This window comes from Geotrypetes seraphini, chromosome 8, assembly GCF_902459505.1.
Source record: "Geotrypetes seraphini chromosome 8, aGeoSer1.1, whole genome shotgun sequence".
Classification (NCBI taxonomy): Eukaryota; Metazoa; Chordata; class Amphibia; order Gymnophiona; family Dermophiidae; genus Geotrypetes; species Geotrypetes seraphini.
In genome coordinates, this window is record NC_047091.1 from 20,244,646 (window position 1) to 20,267,097 (window position 22,452).

At 46.5% G+C, this 22,452-nt stretch overlaps 1 protein-coding gene across 4 annotated transcripts in view; it reads right to left on the bottom strand.

The window, feature by feature from the left end:
- LOC117365935 (nesprin-2-like) overlaps positions 1-13,863 on the bottom strand; it is a 55,968-nt gene extending 42,105 nt beyond the window's left edge. For 2 of the 4 annotated variants that reach the window (XM_033956900.1, XM_033956896.1), the window contains exon 1: positions 13,708-13,863. In XM_033956900.1, coding sequence (XP_033812791.1) covers positions 13,708-13,746 — 39 coding nt within the window. In that variant the 5' untranslated portion in view covers positions 13,747-13,863. Of the gene's footprint in view, positions 1-13,527; positions 13,663-13,707 lie in introns of those variants that run through there. The other 2 variants (XM_033956898.1, XM_033956897.1) reach the window with 2 other exon arrangements.
- Positions 13,864-22,452: the final 8,589 nt, after the last annotated feature.

Sequence of the window (22,452 nt, forward strand, 5' to 3'; positions counted from 1 at the left end):
AAAGGCGCGCCCAGACAATTGAGCACAGTGCGGAGGTGCGCGCCACACAAAATTACTGTTTTTTAGGGCTTCAACGGGGGTGTGTGGGGGGGAACCCCCCCCACTTTACTTAATAGACATTGCGCCGCATTGTGGGGGCGTTGTGGGGAGTGTGGGGGGTTGTAACCCCCCCACATTTTACTGAAAACTTCACTTTCTCCCTGTTTTTAGGGAAAAAGTTAAGTTTACAGTAAAATGTGGAGGGTTACAACCCCCCAAACCCCCCACAACGCTGGCGCGATGTCTATTAAGTAAACTGGGGGGGATCCCCAACAAAACCCCCCGTCGGAGCCCCTAAAAACTGTAATTTTCTTCGGCACGCACCTCCGTCTTGCGCTCAGTTGTTGGCGCGTGCCTTTGTCTTTCGCGCTGTTGTCTATGAACCCAGACAAGCAGAACCAAAAGGGGAGAAGGGGAGAAGTACAATTGTGATAGGATAGAGAACAAAAAAGGAAAAAAAAAAAAACCAATGTGGATGGGGCTGGAAATAAAGATAAAAAGATAGGATGAGAAGGGTCCTACTTCAAGGATTTATAAATCGAAGGCATCTTTAGATAAAAAAAAGTATTTTAAGTTACTCTTAAAGCGATCGAGAGAGCTTTCTTCCCTTAGGTGAGCTGCTAGAGAATTCCATAATTGGGGTGCTGTGACAGGAAAAATGTTCTGATGCCTTGTATTAATAACTTTCAGAGAAGGAACAGATAATAAATGCTGATCAATTGATCTGAGCAACCAAGAGGGGGCGTAAGGTGTAAGAAGTCTATCTATGAAGGAGGGAGCCTTGGAAGGAAGCGTTTTAAATGTCAACAGGCATATTTTCCATGCGATTCTATACGAGACCGGAAGCCAGTGCGCTTTTTCGAGAAGTGGCGTTAACTTGGTCCAATTTTCTAGCATTCATGACAAGCTTTATGGCCGGGTTTTGTGCGGGTTTTGAAAAGCTTTGGGCTCGGGTCCACCACCTGGAGGGCCTCTGCGCGTGTCCGGATGCAATGTGGCGACGCCACCTGCATGCTACGGTCGCCCCGTTGCATCCGCACGCGCGCAGAGGCCCTCCAGACACAGCCCAAAGAGACGAGGTTCGTTTGGGTTGGGGGATGGAACGAGGCCAGGCTGTGGGCGGAATGGGGCGGTGGAGATCAACTGCTTTTACACCTAAGCAGCAACGAGACCAGCCACAACCACCGAGAGCACACAGACCTGATCCTACCAAGAGTGTGAACTCTTCCCCCCATGCAATCCGCTAAGAAGATCGACTGTCGGCTCCGGGCGGCTTTCCCGCAGAGGAGAGAATCCTGCATTCACCGTGGGCCTCATCTGGGGCAGCCTCCTTGGAGCGGCTGGGGCACGGGCAGTGTGTCTGGGAGGGAATGCATGGATGGGAGAACATCGCAGGGGAGGAGACATAGGCATCCTGGGACTGTCTGCCAAGTCTCTTCCCTGAAGAAGCCCTTTCTGGAAACGTCAATCGCTCCTCCTAAACTTACTTGCTCCACTTCATCACTGACGCTGAAACCGTGGATTGAAGACAAAGTTTTATTTTATTTTTCTTTCCAGCTTATGATTTATCTTTAATCTTATCTATTGTTTTGCCTTTTGTCTTTGTTTTGTTCTATTTCTATCATTTAAATTTCTCCAGAATTCTACTGTTCAACGGCTCCCCCTTCTGCTTCTATTCCTTTCTCTCCTCTCTTCTACATTCCAAAGTATTTAGATCAATGCTGTCTTGTTAAAATGTTTATTTTATTTTTATTTTTCCTCTAACTCTACTTTTCACTTCTCTATTACCCTCCAGGTACTTTAGTTAGATTGTGAGCCTTCGGGACAGTAAGGGAATTTTTCAAGTACCTTTCTTATTTCTAATCTTAATGTATATTTTCTGTAAACCGCTTAGAACCTAACGGATGTAGCGGTATATAAGAAATAAATTACATTACATTACAATCTGGTAACCCTTCCTCTATCCACAGGCACCGACTTTTCAAAAGGATTGCGGGTACTAAGCATGCTGCATATTACTTCTCCCTGGATAAAGGAAAGGAGCTAGCTCTACATTGGAAGTACTTGGCATCTACTGCACCCACAGAATTGGCACATATGCTTAAATAACTGCAAGAATAAACACGGCAATGTTTATATAACCACAACTTATCTTGTAGTCGATAGCCTGCTATCATAATGCCTTCTCTGCGATCAAAGGTCACATTTGTGCAAATTGGCAAATACGGTGTAATACGAGAGGCAGACTGAGAAAAGATGGAAAAGTCTGCCATGCCTTCGTGGCAGGGGGGGTGCGATGGAACCACAGGGCTGTTTAGGACTAAGTGCCATCTGCAGAGCAATATGTAAGTTGGAGCAACCAACTGGCTCTAGGGAACTCTCTTTTTCCCCTTCCCAAGACGGAAAAATCTGGCCCTGGTTTTACTTCATTGCATACATGGACTCCCAAGGGACTCAAAACTACAAGATTGGAAAACATATTAATTTAATTCATTTTCTATCCCGTTGTCCCCAACGGTTAAAGGTTACAGGTTAAACATACCTAGTATACAGCTAACGGTACCATAACTAAAGCGTGCCGGACATTGGCCACCGCTTCTGCGAGTTTCAGGCCTTCAGGTTTGCGCTCTGAGGGGGGGGGGTGTTGGGGGAACCCTCCCACTACACTTAAAAGTCCTGGCGCTCCCGTTGGGGGAGGAAACACCCCCACTACACTGGAAACTCCCAAAGAAAGGAGAACGGGAGTTTTCAGTGTGGTGGGGGGTTCCCCCCCCACCCCAATAGGAGCAACGGAACTTTTAAGTGTAGTGGGGGGGGGTTCCCCTAACACCCCCTCCCCTCAGAGCACAAACCTGAAGGCCTGAAACCGGCAGAAACGGCGGCACGCATTAGTCCTGCATGCAAATGTCGCCACAGGATTGTTGGCACGCCAAGGTCCAGCGCACTTTTGAAGGGTCATCCAGTTAACAAGTTATGATTTGCACTGGATTTGCCATAATTTCAGTACACATTTACAATACAAGTTTTTTCCTAACTAGACACATATTAAGGGTCTAATGTTAATACACATAATATACAGTTTACTGGTTACCGGTTACAATTTACCCTGGTTATCCTTACAGTGTAAGTACAAGTTTTATTCTAATTGACACACAGACAATTACAGGATGGATTTGCCATAGTTAATAGATTCTTCCTAACATCCTTCCAATACAGTCATCTCACTCCCAAATCATTATTTTTGGATCACTTGCATTAGAAGAACTCTAGTGGTTAGGGCTGCGGCTCTGGCACCCTGAGGTTGCAGGTTCAAGCCCAACGTTGCTCCTTGTGACCCTGGGCAAGTCACTTAACATGCCACTGTCCCATGTACATTAGTCAGATCGTGAGCTCGCCGGGACAGACAGGTAGAAATACCCGAGTACCTGAATTTAAACCACTTAGGGCTAGATCCACTAACCTGCCGATCGTGCCCGATCCGCAGCAGGCCGACTGATCCACAACGGGTCAGTATTTAAATGGGGGCGATTGAAGGAATGCCCCCCTCCGACCACATGGATCACTAGTGAGCGATCCTAAAGCATGCACAGACCATCTTCTTTGCCTGTAGATGGTGTGTGAGAGAGTGCGTATAAGAGAGAGAGAGTGTGCGTGCGAGAGAGAGAGAGAGAGAGTGTGCGTGCGAGAGAGAGAGAGAGTGTGCGTGCAAGAGAGAGAGTGTGCGTGCAAGAGAAAGAGAGAGAGAGTGTGCGCGTGCGAGAGAGAGAGAGAGAGAGTGTGCGTGCGAGAGAGAGAGTGTGCGTGCGAGAGAGAGAGAGAGAGTGTGCGTGCGAGAGAGAGAGAGTGTGCGTGCGAGAGAGAGAGAGTGTGCGTGCGAGAGAGAGAGAGTGTGCGTGCGAGAGAGAGAGAGTGTGCGTGCGAGAGAGAGAGAGAGTGTGCGTGCGAGAGAGAGAGAGAGAGTGTGCGTGCGAGAGAGAGAGAGAGTGTGCGTGCGAGAGAGAGAGAGAGTGTGCGTGCGAGAGAGAGTGTGCGTGCGAGAGAAAGAGAGAGAGTGTGCGTGCGAGAGAAAGAGAGAGAGTGTGCGTGCGAGAGAAAGAGAGAGAGTGTGCGTGCGAGAGAAAGAGAGAGAGTGTGCGTGCGAGAGAAAGAGAGAGAGTGTGCGTGCGAGAGAAAGAGAGAGAGTGTGCGTGCGAGAGAAAGAGAGAGAGTGTGCGTGCGAGAGAAAGAGAGAGAGTGTGCGTGCGAGAGAAAGAGAGAGAGTGTGCGTGCGAGAGAAAGAGAGAGAGTGTGCGTGCGAGAGAAAGAGAGAGAGTGTGCGTGCGAGAGAAAGAGAGAGAGTGTGCGTGCGAGAGAAAGAGAGAGAGTGTGCGTGCGAGAGAAAGAGAGAGAGTGTGCGTGCGAGAGAAAGAGAGAGAGTGTGCGTGCGAGAGAAAGAGAGAGAGTGTGCGTGCGAGAGAAAGAGAGAGAGTGTGCGTGCGAGAGAGTGCATGCTAGAGAGAGAGAATGTGTGGTGGGAAGGGGAAGGGGTGCATTTAGAGCCTCTATGTTCCCATGGCACTCCCCTGTCTTAATACCTTTAAGAGTGTAATCCACTTGGATAAATATTGATATGTGGTATATCAATATAAACCTTAATCCTAGACAGCTCAGGATCTTGCTTGGGCCATGCCTGCCGGCTGGTGATTGGTTGAAAGGTAAGTGTAAAATATAGTGGGAGGTTTCCTCTAACAGGAGTCCACTCTCATTTGCTGCTAGAAGGGGCAAGGATGGGGGGGGGGGGGGGTTAAGCTTGGGCATCTAAGGTTCAGGAACTTCCCTTCCTGCCCCTTGGAGACGTTTGACTTATGGCAGAAGGTGGTGTGGCCGAGGCTTGTTGTGCTATCGAGCAGGTACTGTGGTGCAAGGGTTAGGGATGTAGATTCAGGTCCCACTGTGGGGATTTAGGATTCAGTTGTGGCTGGGGGCATTGGTTTCTATGTTTAAACGGCGACGGGACAATCGCGTGCCGGACACCAGCGCGCCGACCATCGAGCACTGACAATTTGGTGCAAGACACAAGCGCGCCACGGGAAAACTTAGTTTTAAAGAGCTCCGACGGGGGGGGGGGTGTGGGGGGAACCCCCCACATTACTGCATACTGTTCGCGCTGCCGTTCTGTTTCGCCTCAACAGGCGGACTTTCTGTCGGGAAGCCAGATGTTGGACGAAGGACGTTTGCTAATGCAGTTTGAGAAAAGTCCTTTTTATATCTGTCAATTTTTCTTGTTCCACGGTATCAAGAACTCTTTTGAGACTAAGCTGTTGCCTTTACAATTGTTTTAGATAGATTGGATTTCAATTCACACATCATGATGCACGAGATTAAGTCAACTTTGAAAATAAGATTTTTTTTTTAATGAAAGTATATTTATATATTTGTACGGAGTTTTTTTTCAAACCAGTGATGATACAGGTGGCTTAGGGCACTTGTGGAGTTCTGGCTGCCTGTGTATGAGGTTTGGTTTTCTCCGTTTTCGTATTTATTTTTCATGTCCATGCTCTTTTTGATATGGTATGAATGAGGCCCTTCTACTAAACTTATTATACAATATGTTTTAGATTTATTTGTTGTGGTTGAGTTGAAACATTTTTGCATCAATTGGGGACACTTTCCTCTATTCATTGGAAGCACAGTTGCTGCATTTTCCCTTTGCTAACTCTCAGGGTCTTTCCAAGGGGGCGATAACCCAACCTGTAGAAAACTGTCTTCTTCGCTAAGTGTCTGGCCTCAGTGTTCTAGTGAGAGATTTCTGGTGTAGGGGATATTCAAGGGTTGTTGCCGGCTTCCTGTCTTCTAATCACACATCCAGTGTCTTAGTGGGCAGAGTTCCTGGCAGTTACCTGGCCCCTTTTTCATCGGTGTGATGGTCTCTTGCTCTGTTTCTTCTCCTTGAGTGGCTTCTGGGTTGACCACATTCTGTTTGGGTGCTCCAGTTTGCATTGTGGTGGCTGGAGCTCAACTGACCACCTGGCTAAGGCTTAGGTGCTTGTTCTGTGGCAGCTGGATGGTCTGGTTACCTGCCCACAATCCACCCTTTAGCATTATTTGCATATTGGGCAATGATGGCTGATCCCTTATAACAGGGGTGTCAAAATCCCTCCTCGAGGGCCGCAATCTAGTCGGGTTTTCAGGATTTCCCCAATGAATATGCATGAGATCTATTAGCATACCATGAAAGTAGTGCATGCAAATAGATGTCATGCATATTCATTGGGGAAATCCTGAAAACCCGAATGGATTGCGGCCCTCGAGGAGGGACTTTAACACCCCTGTCTTATAAGATACCAGTGTGCCATCATGCTGTGATTGGGAGTGCAACACTCGGGCCTGGAGGTTGCCAGATTCAGTTCACACTCCTTTCACACTGAGGTGGCCATGAATGCCCAGGATGCTGAACTCAGATGGAAATTTGGTGCTCGCTGAGTCTACATCAGAAAGCAGGTCAAGACTGGCTGTACTCCTACTTCCTTATTCTGAATGATAATCATTTTGGCAAATTCATTTGCTTCCTGTTTTCTCTTGTGCAGGTCCTGGTGATCCTTCTTCAGTTTGGATTGTGGGTCACCCATTCATACACTGGGCCGGGTGTGAGGCGGCTGTTCATCCTAGTGGACTTCACCTTGCTTATCATGGTGGGATGATGAGGGCATGCATTGCCATGACCAGGTCCCCTAACTTGGGAGTTTCTAGTGGCATGGAAAACATCCTTGTTTGCTGGTCTTTTTTCTTGGTGGGAATGATGTCAGATAGCATACAGCAAACCAATTGGTATTGTACTGAAGGACAACCCCAACACATCATCAAATTAGTTTCCTCTCTCATCAGTCCTGTGGCTGGCATGGTCCTTCATCCACAAGACATTGGAGACAGAAGAGAGACCACAGGAGTGGCAAAGAGCAATTGTCAAACTGGCATGTAGCATGGCTCGAGGTAGATATCAGGTCCAACATGCCTGTATAGAAGTTTCCTGCCCTGGGCTTTATGGTTCTGACAGTGTTCACTGGTCAGATATGGATCTTGATTTGCTCTTAAATGGTTTCCAGGAGACCTTGGAAGCTATTGTGTGGCCTACAGCTTAATTTTCTAGTGGGGGCTGGGGGAGACTACCGTTCTACTGATCCTTCCCGCTCTCTGTAGGGTGTGTTCAAAGGAGGTACTCTGAACAGGCCTCAATCTTCATTCAGCAGCAAGGGTTGGGCTTTAAGCACAAATTCAGACATGGAAGTCTGGACTTGCTGTTCCTGTTCATAGCTGCAACAAAGCAAACGGTGGAGATGTCCAATCAAGACTTGCGAGCATTAAATATTCCTCAAAACTCTTTTATTCACTTCAGTGGCTCAATGACTCGACATTTTGGCCGCACTGGCCTGCATCAGGAGCCTTAAAATTCTACAAAGACAATGGGCTTCTTTTATCAAGGTGCGCTACGGGGGTTAGCGCGTCGGACATTTCATCACATGCTAACCCCCGCGGCAAGCCAAAAACTTAACACCTCGTCAATGGAGGCGTTAGTGACTAGCACGGCAGGCGGTTGAACGTGCGGTATTCCGTGCGTTAACCACCTACCGCACCTTGATAAAAGGAGCCCAATGTTGACTAACCCCCCTCTTTTACTAAGGTGCGCTAATTGAATTAGCGTGCACTAAAACGCTAACGCGTCCATAGAATTTCGAGTTTACACCCAGCGATGTCTACCACGAACTATCAAGACTCAAGGTGAACAAGGCCATGGGACCGGACAATCTACACCCCAGGATGCTTAGAGAGTTGTGTGATGTCCTAGCGGTACCGTTATCCGTGCTCTTCAGTCTTTCCCTGAGTATGGGAAGAGTCCCCTTGGACTGGAAAACAGCTAAAGTCATTCCACTGCACAAAAAGGGTTGCAGGACAGAGGCTGTGAATTATAGACCGGTGAGTCTCACATCGATAGTGAGTAAACTCATGGAAACACTAATTAAACATGAATTAGATACAATCGAAGAGAATCTACGGGATCCCCACCAACATGGATTTACCAAGGGTAGGTCCTGCCAATCCAATCTAATTAGCTTCTTTGACTGGGTCACAAGAAAACTGGATTTGGAAGAGTCCTTGGACATCGTGTACTTGGACTTCAGTAAAGCTTTTGATAGCGTTCCATACCGTAGGTTATTGAGCAAGATGAAATCGATGGGATTAGGAGAAACACTAACTACATGGGTCAATGATTGGCTAAGTGGTAGACTTCAGAGGGTGGTGGTTAATGGTACCCTCTCCAAAACGTTGGAGGTAACCAGTGGAGTGCCGCAGGGCTCGGTCTTGGGCCCGATCCTTTTCAACATATTCGTAGGAGACCTGACTCAGGGGCTTCAAGGTAAAATAACATTATTCGCCGATGACGCCAAAATATGTAATATATTAAGTAATAGCAATTTCCCCGACGGTATGACACAGGACCTACTCTTGTTGGAACATTGGTCCTCGACTTGGCAACTTAGCTTCAACGCTAAGAAATGTAAGGTCATGCACCTTTGCAGCAGAAAACCGTGCAGAAATTACACCCTAAATGGTGAGACCTTAACTAGGACTGCAGCAGAGCGTGATTTAAGAGTAATCATTAGTGAAGACATGAAAGCTGCCAATCAAGTGGAGAAGGCTTCATCCAAGGCTAGACAAATGTTGGGGTGTATCCGTAGAAGTTTTGTCAGCCGGAAGCCCGAGGTCATAATGCCGTTATACAGATCCATGGTGAGACCTCATCTGGAATACTGTGTACAATTCTGGAGGCCACATTACCGAAAAGATGTGCTGAGAATTGAGTCAGTTCAACGAATGGCCACCAGGATGGTCTCGGGGCTCAAGGATCTCTCATACGAGGAATAATTTGCGGCTGTACTCTCTCAAAGAGCGTAGGGAGAGGGGAGACATGATTGAGACATTTAAATAGATCACTGGTCATATCGAGGAGGAAGATGATATTTTCTTTCTTAAAGGACCCTCGGCTACAAGAGGGCATCTGCTAAAAATCAGGGGCGGAAAATTTCATGGCGACACCAGAAAGTATTTCTTCACCGAAAGAGTGGTCGATCATTGGAATAAACTTCCAGTGCAGGTGATTAAGGCCAGCAGCGTGCCAGATTTTAAGAGTAAATGGGATGCGCATGTGGGATCTCTAAGAGGGTAAAGTTGGGGGGAGGGTCTTCAGTGTGGGCAGACTTGATGGGTTATAGCCCTTTTCTGCCGTCATTTTTCTATGTTTCTAACATGCACGTGTTAGCGTTTAGGGCACGCTAAATCGGTTAGCACGCGCTAATCAGTCAGCGCACCTTAGCAAAAGAGGGCCTAAATGTCAAAATTATACTGAACCAACGCCACGCAAGGTGGTTCAGTATATTTTGACATTTAGTCAACATTGTCTTTGTAGAATTTAAGGCTCCTGATGCAGGCCAGTGCGGCCGAAACATGTACGTGTCGAGTCATTGAGCCACTGAAGTGAATAAAAGAGTTTTGAGGAATATTTAATGCTCGCCAGTCTTGATTGGACATCTCCACCGTTTGCTTTGTTGCGTCTGATTCGTGGAGGTGACTCTCCTGTTCTGCACTTTCCTGTTCATAGCTGTGCATAGTTTTTTGTTTATAATTTATAACATTTTTAATGAAGAAATCAGTAAATATACGATAATATAATACAATAAAATAGTCATTAAATTAAAATTCATCATATTACCGTAATTTCCATCAAATATCTTTCATTTCTTCAAAATACATTTCCAAAATACCCATTACATCTTTCAATACCCTCCCCCTAATTCCTACCCCCCTTCCCTTTTCCCTATTGACCTCTCCCCCCTATCCTCCCCCCAAATTTAGTTTATAACTTTTTTATTGAAAGAATCCTACTAAACCCCCCCCAAACCCAATGAAAGTTGACAAAAATAAAGAATAATAAAATTAAAGAACTGGAATTTTAGATAAATAATCATAGCTTCAATGTAAATCATTAAGAATTAAACTTCTTGCCTTAGTTGAAAGATTCTGAACATTAGGATCCCAAATTTCCATAAACATACGAATTTTCCTAGCCGAACGCCTAACTTCCCAAGTCTTCAATAACAATAGACGATGAAACTGGTTCCTCCAATTCCAAAAACTAGACGCTTCTTTTGATAACCAAAATTGCATAATACATTTATGTCCTATTATACACGCCTTTTGAAATAAGACACTTCTTTTTACCAAAAACCTCACAAACCGCAGCTTTTCCAAAAATTACTCCCCTTGATGAATCAGCAACCGAACTACCCCATAATGAGCCTAAAAATAACAGGATGGCAGACCAGAATGACCTAATTAAAGGGCATGACCAAAAAGCATGAGTTAAAGTACCAGGATCCTTATTACACTTAATACAAATTGCAGTATTCATTAAACTGGCATGAAAAGCTTGAATTTGTGAAAAATAAGCTCTATGTAAGACTCTAAATCAGTGGTTCCCAAACCTGTCCTGTGGGACCCCCAGCCAGTCAGGTTTTCAAGATATCCCTAATGAATATGCATGAGAGAGATTTGCATATAATGGAAGTGACAGGTTTGCAAATCTCTCTCATGCATATTCATTAGGGATATCTTGAAAACCTGACTGGCTGGGGGTCCCCCAGGACAGGTTTGGGAACCACTGCTCTAAATGAACATTCCCTCCAAATAGAACCTGTAATAATTTTTGCTATTCTATTAATAGCTTGCGTAAAATCCAAAAGTGAAATTTGACTTCCCAATTCCTCACTCCAACTCTGTAAAAATTTTTCAAATGTACATGTTGTGTTTTAAAAATGGACTGCTTGCTGTTTATGGCAGTAGCTCTATTTCTAGGTTAAATTTAATATCGATCAGGTTAAATTGTGTTCCTCACCAATAAATGAAGCTGTGGCCAGTTTATATATCATATTCTTGTCTGTCTGATTAATATGTACACATGAATTGTTATTATTTGGGCAGTAGGTGAAGAGGGTGTACTGTCTCACATCCCCATTAATGCTAGGGTGGGAGAGAAAAAGACCACTTTCTCCAGCAGGCACACTGGTAAATCCAAACTTGGGATCCCATGTGACCTTGATGGTTCATCAACGAGGCTTCCTGCTCCCTCCTTTCCCCAGCCCTTCTCCCTCCTCCTGACTAACTGCACAACACAGGCCTGTTCCTTTCCTCTCTATGCGTAGGCGCCTTTGCCTACTATCTTTCCTTTCATAGATAGAATTTAAGCCAGAGGGCAGTAATTAAGAGGTTGTAACTGTATAGCATAAGCATTCAGGGATACAGTGAGAGCTCAAAAAGCAGTATCCCTGCGGGGCTCCACAGCACAGAGCATGTCTGTGTGCGATGCCAGAGCCACTGGAAAAAAGGAATCCAGGTTCTGTAATGCTACGATTACCTAGCAGCAAGTCCAGCAGCATTCATGCCAGGGAAGGATGTAACCAAAGAGCAGGAAATCAGAAAGCTGCACCCAAAGCAACTCCTTATTTAGTGTATAATATGCAACTTAGTGTATAGTATCAAATTCTCGCATCAGTCTGGCCGATTGCGAAATCTGTTAATAAGAGCATAATTGCTATTGTGATGGATCAGACTCCAAGTTCAGCATGCCGTCTCACAATGGCCAAAGCCAGGTAACTAGGAAACCCTCGGCAAATCATGGAACATCAATGAAATCTAAGCTGTACCGAGGAAGATACCGCTTTCAAGATGGATTTAGTTGTAGGGGACGCTGGTGCTGCATGCGTTAACACAGCCCTGTAAATCATACCCCATCCTCATCTGCCCAGGCAGTAGAGAATGACACGGTGACAAAATTCATCACCGTTCCCGTCCCCGCGGATAACCGCGGGAAACCATCTTCATGTCATTCTTTAAGGAGAGAGGGAAGAATCGGAGTATGAATGGCCACAACCACCGACCCTCAAGCTTTGCTTTGAAGAATGCTGGTGTAGAAGGACTGAGATTGAGATAGACACTGAAGAATGACAGTCTCTGGTATCCAGAGCAGATATTGTGATGTCATAATGCCTCATTCCACCAGTGCCTAAGAACCAATCACATCAGTGATGTCACAATGGCTTCATTATCCTTGGCTCACATAAGCACAGCCCCTGACCCTCAAGCTTTGCTTTGAAGAATGCTGGTGTAGAAGGACTGAGGTTGAAATAGACACTAGAAAATGACATGGGATTATTTCCCGCGGTTATCCGCGGGGACGGTGATGAATTTTGTCACCGTGTCATGCTCTACCAGGCAGTTTGGTTAATGCCATCAATTAATTGCATGGCCCCACTAGACGTGTGACAGGTCTGGGTGGCATCGGGAAGAGATGAGTCTCCAGCCCTAGGTATCATTACTGTTGCAACAATAACAGCCAGCCCTAATATGCCACAGCCTAGCTATGAAATGTTTATTTACTCGTCTTGAAATGCCATCCTTTTTCCATAGTGAATCAAGACAATTGGCATTGCTGTTTCTATTTTTAAACAATCCCCCCCCCCAAAAAAAAAAAGAGTAAACATTACAGAGTAAAAGGACCCATCCATGCACAATAATTTAAAAATAAAACATTATTTAAAAAAAAAAAAAAAAAAAGCCAGTACCCATCCTCCACATCCTATCAAGTGTCCAAGGCGGTCAACATGGAAAAAAAAAAATTCATCCTGAAATATCCTTTGAAGTTTGTGCAAGATTGATCTCACTTCATAAAGAGTGGAAGTCCTTTCTGAATCCAGATCCCCCCCTAGCCACTGCGACTGGGCACTCTTTAGAGAGAATCTAAGCCATTGGTCTCCAACTCAAACCCTTTGCAGGGCCATATTTTGGCTTTGTAGGTACTCGAAGGGCCTCAGAAAAAATAGTTGTCTTATTAAAGAAATGACAATTTTGCATGAGGTAAAACTCTTTAAAGTTTATAAATCTTTCCTTTTGGCAGTCTTAATAATAATATTGTCATTTATAGCTAAAGAGACATATGATCAAGAAACTGTTTTATTTTACTTTTGTAATTATGGTAAACATACTGAGGGCCTCAAAATAGTACCTGGCGGGCCGCATGTGGCCCCCGGGCCGCGAGTTTGAGACCACTGATCTAAGAGAAGGCAAGGCACTCACTTCTCTGCTTTCTCATTTGAACTTGAGCGGATATAAAACGTAATCACCAGTGCTGTCTTATCTAGAATCCTCTCCCTGATAACTCTTGACCCGCCGTGCAGGAGAGGTCTGGAAATTCCGATTCCATCTCGCTGAGAATTAAACGGACCCAGTTTCCCCAGATCACCAGTGGCCACACCTGCGTCTTATGCTGGGGTAACAATGATTTTAGAGGGAAAGAAGGCCTGCTACCCCCTTCCCAGTTCAGCATCTCGGGAACGTCTGTCACTCCAACTTTTGCAAGTAGCAAACGTTTCTACAAGGTAAGAGTGGCTGCCGGTTTACCTCTAGCTACTTTTCCGGTGGCTTCGCTCGGGGGGGATTTTGCTAGCGTGCATCCTCTCGAAGGGAGATGCTGAGACATCCCTGTTCCATAATCGGAACGATTACGGAACAATCAACGGGGGGGGGGGAGGGGGGGAGACCCGATCCTTGGATACAGATTCCTGCTGGAAGGAAACTTACCATCGTGAGGTGGCCAGATGTTCCCGCGGCAGGGCTCATACCTTTCCAGATGTGCAACGATGCCCAGCGATCATCCCCCCCGTCTCCCCCCACATGACACCTGGCCCAGAGCCGCAGCGCACGTCCGCCCGCGGACCAGGTACTAATGCGCACAGGTGAGAGGAGGAAGCGCCCCGCCCACCCTCGCGTCAGGCGCTGCTCCGAGCTCATGGAGCCACGCCCCCCAGCCGGGAACCTGCGCTGGCCCCATTAACCCCTTCCGCGGCCTTGCGTGCTCGCTCGTTTGTGTAGCTCTCCTCCCCGGGTGGGGCTCTGACCACACCAGGATCTGGGCGACACACACAGCCCAGGTGAGCAGCGAAACCCAAACTCAGGTGTTGTGCATCAAACAGTGGCCAGGTTTCAGCCTCACTGCAGAACAGGAAACGCCCTTTAGCAAAGCGTCCAGGCCTTAGACCAGACTTGGACTTCAAATATTAAGCAGTGATTCCCAACCCTGTCCTGGAGGAACACCAGGCCAATCGGGTTTTCAGGCTAGCCCTAATGAATATGCATGAGAGAGATTTGCATATGATGGAAGTGATAGGCATGCAAATTTGCTTCATGCATATTCATTAGGGCTAGCCTGAAAACCCAATTGGCCTGGTGTCCCTCCAGGACAGGGTTGGGAACCACTGCACTACAGTATATTAAGATCATATAAGGTCAAAAGCAGGGCGGGTCAAAATAAAAAATCTCCTTCCTGGAACTGCAGTTTTGCCTTGGTCCCTGTCAACCCTCTTCTTGTCTACAAAATGCAGGGATTGGAGATTCAGAATAGAGCAATGGTTCCCAACCCTGTCCTGGAGGACCACCAGGCCAGTCGGGTTTTTGGGATAGCCCTAATGAATATGCATGAGAGAGATTTGCATATAATGGAGGTGTCAGGCATGCAAATCTTCTCCGTGCATATTCATTAGGGCTATCCCGAAAACCCAAATGGCCCGGTGGTCCTCTAGGACAGGGTTGGGAACCACTGGAATAGAGAATGATGACATAGGGACAAATTTTTTCCCTTCCCAGCAAGTTCTTTTCCTGCAGGCTCTGTCCTCATCTGTACAAGCCTCAAACACTTTAAAATCATAAGTGTTCCAGGCTTGGGCAGTTATAGGCTTTCTGCTGGTATTACCAGTGTTCAGAGAGTGTTTTTTCATGAAACATATGCAATGATTGGAAGGTAAACTCTTACCCCAAGAGGAGGCTCTCACCCCCTCTTCAGAGTTTCATTTCTCTGAGCGTACAGCTAATGAGTCATTCATTTTCTCCACACTGGTAATTTCTTTATTATACAGTCAGTTTCCTATTATATAAAGATGGATGCAAGGCAGAAAGTGAAGACGGAGAGAAAAACAGTCAAAGGACAAGAAGGCCCTGGAAACATAGTTGAAAGCACAGAAAAATAAAATCACCAGACAAGAAATGTAGGGAAAATGATTTTATTTTCAATATAGTGATTGAAATGTGTCAGTTTTGAGAAAGAAAAGATATTAAACTTTAAATGTGAGGGCTGCAGAAAAAATAGTTAATGTCTTATTCAAGATATGACAATTTTGCATGAGGTAAAACTCTTTATAGTTTATATATCTTTCCTTTTAACTGTTAAAGGAAAGTTTTATAAACTATAAAGAGTTTTACCTCATGCAAAATTGTCATTTCTTTAATAAGGCATTAACTATTTTTTTTCTACGGCCCTCCAAGTACCTACAAATCCAAAATGTGGCCCCACAAAGGGTTTGCGTTTGAGACCACTGCCTTAGAAGAATTATTATGCACCGAATGTGTCTTTAAAAAGAAAGGCCTTCAAGTTACTTTTAAATTTATCAAGGGATGTAATTTCTCTTATATAATTTGGTGCTGAATTCCAGATGGTAGGGACCGTGACAGAAAAAATGCTAGTGCGCGTAGTGTTAATGTATCTTAAAGAGGGGATGGAGAGCAAGTTTTGATTAGATGAACCTAATGTACGATGGGGGGGTATAGGGGATTAATAGCCTGTTAATAAAATCAGGTTGGCCGGAAGTTTTGGTCTTGTAAGTCAGCAACATTATTTTATAGGAAATTCGATGATCTATAGCAGGGGTGTCAAAGTCCCTCCTGGAGGGCCGCAATCCAGTCAGGTTTTCAGGATTTCCCCAATGAATATGCATGAGATCTATGTGCATGCACTGCTTTCAATGCATATTCATTGTGGAAATCCTGAAAACCCGACTGGATTGCGGCCCTCAAGGAGGGACTTTGAGATCCCTGCTCTAATAGAAGGGAATACTAATTTAAATTTATGTATTCCTCTAGTAGAAAGAGGTTGTTGAGAATTAAAAGGGTACGTAATGGGGAAAAGATCCCATATAAACTTTTAAATACAACATTAGCACCCTTGAACTGAACCCTCCAGAATATCGGGAGCCAATGCAATGCCCTCAGTAATGGAGTAACACAGGGGTGTCAAAGTCCCTCCTGGAGGGCCGCAATCCAGTCGGATTTTCAGGATTTCCCCAATGAATATACATGAGATCTATTTGCATGCACTGCTTTCATTGTATGCTAATAGATCTCATGTATATTCATTGGGGAAATCCTGAAAACCCGACTGGATTGCGGCCCTCCAGGAGAGACTTTGACACCCCTGATCTATAGGAAGCCAGTGAGCATTGATCAAAAGAGGTGTGACATGATAGTCTCTACGTGCTTTTGAAATAATTTTAATGGCAGTATTTTGAATAATTTGAAGACGTTTTATTTCTTTATTAGTGATTCCTTTGTAAAGTGCATTAGTGCAGTGATTCCCAACCCTGTCCTGGAGGAACACCAGGCCAATCGGGTTTTCAGGCTAGCCCTAATGAATATGCATGAGAGAGATTTGCATATGATGGAAGTGATAGGCATGCAAATTTGCTTCATGCATATTCATTAGGGCTAGCCTGAAAACCCGATTGGCCTGGTGTTCCTCCAGGACAGGGTTGGGAACCACTGCATTAGTGTAATCCAAGCATGAAATAATGAGCGAATGAATAAGAATATTTAATGATGATTGAACTAATAGGGCGGCAAGAGATCTAATCATTCGAAGACAGTAGAAACATTTAACTACTGAGCTTATTTGTTCATGGAAAGAGAGTTTTCCATCGAAAGTAACACCGATAAGTTTAATAGAAGTGACTATCTGAACAGAGAATGATTTTAACAACAATGGTCAGGCACTTGAGTGGAGCACCCTAGCTTTTACACTGGGACTGGGTCCTTCTGCCTACAAATGGGTACTGAGGCAGCACGGTGAGGCGCTTGGAGAGCTGCTGGGACGGTGTCAGGCCAAAAGCGCGCCGGGACAAAGGCGCGCGCAGACAATTGAGCGCAGTGCAGAGGCGCGCACCGCAGAAAATTACAGTTTTTACGGCTCCGACAGGGGGGGCGGGGGGGGAACCCCCCCACTTTACTTAATAGACATCGCGCCACGTTGTGGGGGGTGTGGGGGGTTGTAACCCCCCACATTTTACTGAAAACTTCACTTTTTCCCTATTTTTAGGGAAAAAGTTAAGTTTACAATAAAATGTGGAGGGTTACAACCCCCCAACCCCCCCCCCAACGCCGGCGCGATCTCTATTAAGTAAACTGGGGGGGCTCCCCAACAAAACCCCCCGTCGGAGCCCCTAAAAACTGTCATTTTCTTCGGCGCACGCCTCCATCTTGCGCTCTGTTGTCGGCGCGCGCCTTTGTCTTTCGCTGAGTTGTCTATGAACCGCTGGGACTGGGCTGCGCGGTCAAGTGCTTGGATGCAGCACAGTCACTGCGGGCCACATAAAACGGCCAGGCGGGCCGGATTCTAATATGCCAGAGTCAGCACGCAGTACACCACAAGAGAAATAGAACTAAATAAATTTCTTCCTGAACAGTCCAAAAATAAAAAAAACAGGTGTAAATTTTCCAAAATTGACATATTTCAGTCACTAAATTGAAAATACAGTCAAACCTCGGTTTGCGAGTGTTTTGCAAGACGAGCAAAACATTAGAAACATATAGAAACATAGAAAGATGACGGCAGAAAAGGGCTACAGCAAATCAAGTCTGCCCACTCCACTGACCCACCCCATTAAGTCTGGGTGCTAATGACTTGTCTCGCAAACCGAGTGTTGACTCGATTTGCGAGCACCCACCCCGAAAACTATCATCGATCCCCCCCCCCCGCTCGAATCGGCACCCCCCCCCCCCCACGCGAACAGGCACCCCCCGCCCGACCAACTTTAACTCACCCCCCTGTCTGGCACTGGCACGCAGCCCACAGGACGTGCCGGTGCCGCTTGAAGATCTTCTTCCTGCCTGTGCCGGCTTTGCGCATGCATTTGCGCATGCTCAAGCCCTTCTAATTCTCCCTCTCGCTGAAATTACATTACATTACATTACATTACATTAGGGATTTCTATTCCGCCATTACCTTGCGGTTCAAGGCGGATTACAAAAGGTTAATTTAAAAACAGAGTTACAATGATTAGCTAGAGAGGTAGGTTGTAGATCTTATAGACATTTAGCGGGTTGTTGAGGGTGAGGTGGTTTGTAGTAGAGTTGATAGGTGGTCAAAGTGGAGGTTCTTTTGTTATTATTAGTGCAGTAATGGGTAGATCGAGCGTCAGTTTTAGTGTTACTAAGAGGTCGTGATGTTATTGCTGCTTCAGGAATTTCTTGAAAAGTGTGGTCTTTATTTCCTTTCTGAATGTCCTATAGTCTGGGGTGGTCATCAGAAGGTTGGAGATTTGGTTGTCCAGTCTTGCGGCTTGAGTGGCTAGTAGGCCGTCGTGTAGTCTTGTTCTTTTTACTTCCTTGATTGGGGGGGGGTATGAATGGGGAGTGCGTTTTTCTGTGTCTGGTAGTGGGTGCTTGGATGAGGCGATTGTTCAAGTATGATGGGCTGTCTCCGTGTAGGGTTTTAAATAATATGCAGTAATATGGAGATCTCCAAGAATCTCGGCGAGAGGGAGAATTAGAAGGATTTGAGCATGTGCAGATGCATGCTCAAAGCCAGCAGAGGCAGGAAGATCTTCAAGTGGCAACGGCACGTCCTGTGGGCTGCGTGCCAGACAGGGGGGTGAGTTAAAGTTGGTCGGGCGGGGGGTGCCTGTTCTCGCGGGGGGGGGGGGGGGGGGTGTACCGATTCAAGCAGGGGGGGGGCCTTTGAGAGCTGGGGGGAGCGATACCAGTTCTCGTGCTGCTGCCAGACGGGGACGTGAGTTCAAGTTGGTCGGGCGGGGGGTGCCAGTTTGCATGGAGGGGGGTACCAGTTCGCACGGGGGGGGGGGCCTTTGTGAGCGGGGGGGGGGGAGCAGCGCTTCTGGCCTCGGGGGGGGGGGGTGTGGGAACGTATCAAAGCGAGTTTCCATTATTTCCTACGGGGAAACTTGCTTTGATATACGAGTATTTTGGTTTACGAGCATGCTTCTGGAACGAATTAGGCTCGTAAACCAAGGTTCCACTGTAAAAACATTTTGTTTTTCTGATCTTGTTCCCTCTGTGCTCAACTCTTTTCTCCAATGTCTCCTTATGCATTTGCTGTTGCAATACATCTATCTTTGGCATTGATTTTCATATTGTTTTCTACTATCTTTCCATCTCTTCCCCTCTCCTCCATGTGCACCACTTCTTCCCTCTTCTCCTCCCCTCCCCTCCCCTCCATATACACCACCTCTTTTCCCCATCACTCCATTCATGCGCACCATCTCTTCCCTCCCACTTTCCTCCGTCCATGCACACCATCCTTCCTTCCCCTCCCCTCCATCCATGTGCCCCCTTTCCTCTCCGCTGCCCTTCCCATTCAGCATCTCTCCCTTCTACCTGCTTCCCTCCCCACTCCTCCCAGTTCCACCAAATGTCCTCCCCACCTGATTCCAAAGCCCCCCTCACCAAGAAAACTACAAGATCGCCAGCGTGGCAGTGATTCTCTAGCACTGCCCACGGCTTCCTCTGCATAGTTCCTTTGCTGAAGTCCACCCAAGCAGAAACAGGAAGTTGCTTCAGAGAGGGACAGTACAGAGGTCACCGGCAGTGCTGCAGAATTGCTGCCACACCAGTACCCTCCTTGTAGTTTTTGACATGAGGGGGGCTTTGGAATCCAGGGGAGCTGCAAGCCACACAAGAGGTCCCCGTGGGCTGCCGTTGGCTTGCGGACCTTGCAGAGAAGAACAGTGGCTTAAGTCTATGACTTGTGGAGCGGAGGACCAGTTCCATTATAGTCCAGTCCTGATTTTCCTTCAGCATGCACTGGGATGGGAGTTGTAACTTATGGACTAGAACAGACGTGGGTAACTCCGGTCCTCGAGGGTCGGAATCTAATCGGGTTTTCAGGATTTCCCCAATGAATATGCATAAGATCTATTTGCATGCACTGCTTTCAATGCATATTCATTGGGGAAATCCTGAAAACCTGATTGGATTCTGGCCCTCGAGGACTGGAGTTGCCCATGTCTGGACTAGAAGATCAATGGTTCCCAACCCTGTCCTGGAGAACCACCAGGCCAGTCAGGTTTTCAGGATAGCCCTAATGAGTATGCATGAGATCTGCATATAATGAAGGTGCCAGGCATGCAAATCTGCTCCATGCATATTCATTAGGGCTATCCTGAAAACCCAACTGGCCTAGTGGTCCACCAGGACAGGGTTGGGAACCACTGGACTAGATCAGGACTAGGAAATTCCAGTCCTCGAGAGCCGGAGCCAGGTCAGGTTTTCAGGATATCCACAATAAATATGCATGAGATAGATTTGTATCTCAAGGAGGCAGTGCATGCAAATCCATCTCATACATATTCATGGTGGAGATCCTGAAAACCTGACTTGGCTCCGGCTCTCGAGGACTGGAATTGCCTACTCCTGGACTAGATGAATATCTCATGACATGAAAGCAAATTGGTAACTATGATTAAAGATGCTCCAGTTCACAGTGCAGCTTAGCTCAGTTCAGCTCATGTGAGACAGAAGACGTAGGTTGAGTTGAGAGCCTGGGGAGATGGAATTTCCAATGAGCAGTCTTGTGCAGAGGCAGGCAAGAAGGTGAGGTGGATGCTTAGCATGTTGTCCCATGCTTCAGACCCATATAAGGCTCCTCCTTGTTTTGTTTTACAAGTATTCTGTTGACAGCCCTGATGTCTATTGTCTTAATGATTAGTTTACATTTCATTAGGATTACACAGAGGCAAGTGGTTAATGCTAGGGGTGGTGCTGCACCTGGCACGCCACACTCTTTTCCTCTTCCTGTCAGCTGTGGTCTTATTTGTACAGCTAGCTGCATGCACTTTGAAGAAAAAGTGTAGTTACTTACCTGTAACGTAGGTTCTCCGTGGACAGCAGGATAGTCAGCCACATATGGGTGTTGTCCCAACACCTCCCAATTTGCGGATAAGCTCTCCAATAGCTCAGAGAGATTTTTTTTTTTTTTTTCTCTGAGCACGTGCAGTGCCCGGGCCCCACTGGGCATGCCCGAGCCCTACCCATTTCCCCCTGCTTCCCCCTAATCCCCAGGATGTTCCTAGCTGTGGCCGGGTCGGCCGTATGGGGAGGCGGGTGGGTTGTGTGGCTGACTATCCTGCTGTCCACGGAGAACCTACGTTACAGGTAAGTAACTACACTTTCTCCTAGGACAAGCAGGATGAGTCAGCCACACTCCTCCTAGAAGCTGATAAGAAGCACACTCAGGGAAGCTCAGGCCACTTCCAGGCTGGATTGCTGGGGAGGACATTTCTACCCTTCTGATGCAGAACATGCTGGGTTTCATGTACTGAGAGGTAATGATGACTTGGAGCTGGGATCGACAGATGTGCTGGGGGGTGAAGTCCATGATTCTACGGTGATGTCTGTGGGCACAGGAGCCAGATTTGTGGATGCCAGATCTTTCACTATGTAGTAAGGAGGGGCAGAGTGCCATCTTGGCAGGAGCGCTGGCACCTCTCCTCTCTTAAATGCACTCCTGCCCAACATACCTCTTCATATCTTCACCAGCAGCAAGCAGTACCTCCCATCTGCTGCTTGAGCCAACTTTATCCTGCCTTCTGATGTCATTTCCTGTTCACAGGACCAGGAAGTGACATGGGCAATGGCTCCGCTAGCACGAGCAGCTGGTAGGAGATCCTGCTCGCTGCTGGCAAAGATTTGGAGAGGTATGGAGTGGGGTGCGGCGATGCAAGGCACTGACTTTCTTCACTATGCCACTGTACTTACTGTTGGCTGATAAACAAGCACATGCAGACTCCATGACTGCCCCAATTGTGGCAGTGATGCTGGTCAGTTCTCCTGTCTGAGGCTATGTGGCAGCCATCGCTCCTAACATTCAGTAAAATAAAAGGACAAGCCTCACATGGTCAGCATTTTTATTTTAATAGCAGCCATATAAGGGTTATTCTTCATTGTCAGATATAAGTTCTGTCTTGTTTATGAATGGAGGGGATAATGCCTTGATTAGGGTTTCTCAGCCCTGTCCTTGGACACCACCATTCAGGCAGATTTTCAGGATATCCACACTGAATAAGCAGGAGATAAAACTGTATGCACTACCTCCCTTTTAATGCAAATGTAACCGAGTCATATGCATTATGGATATCCTGAAAACCTGCCTGGATGGTGGCATCCGAAGGACTGGGTTGAGAATCATTGGCCCAGAAGAGGTGGTGGAGACAGAGAGCGTGTCCGAATTCAAGAGGACCTGGGATAGGTACGTGGGATCTCTCAGAG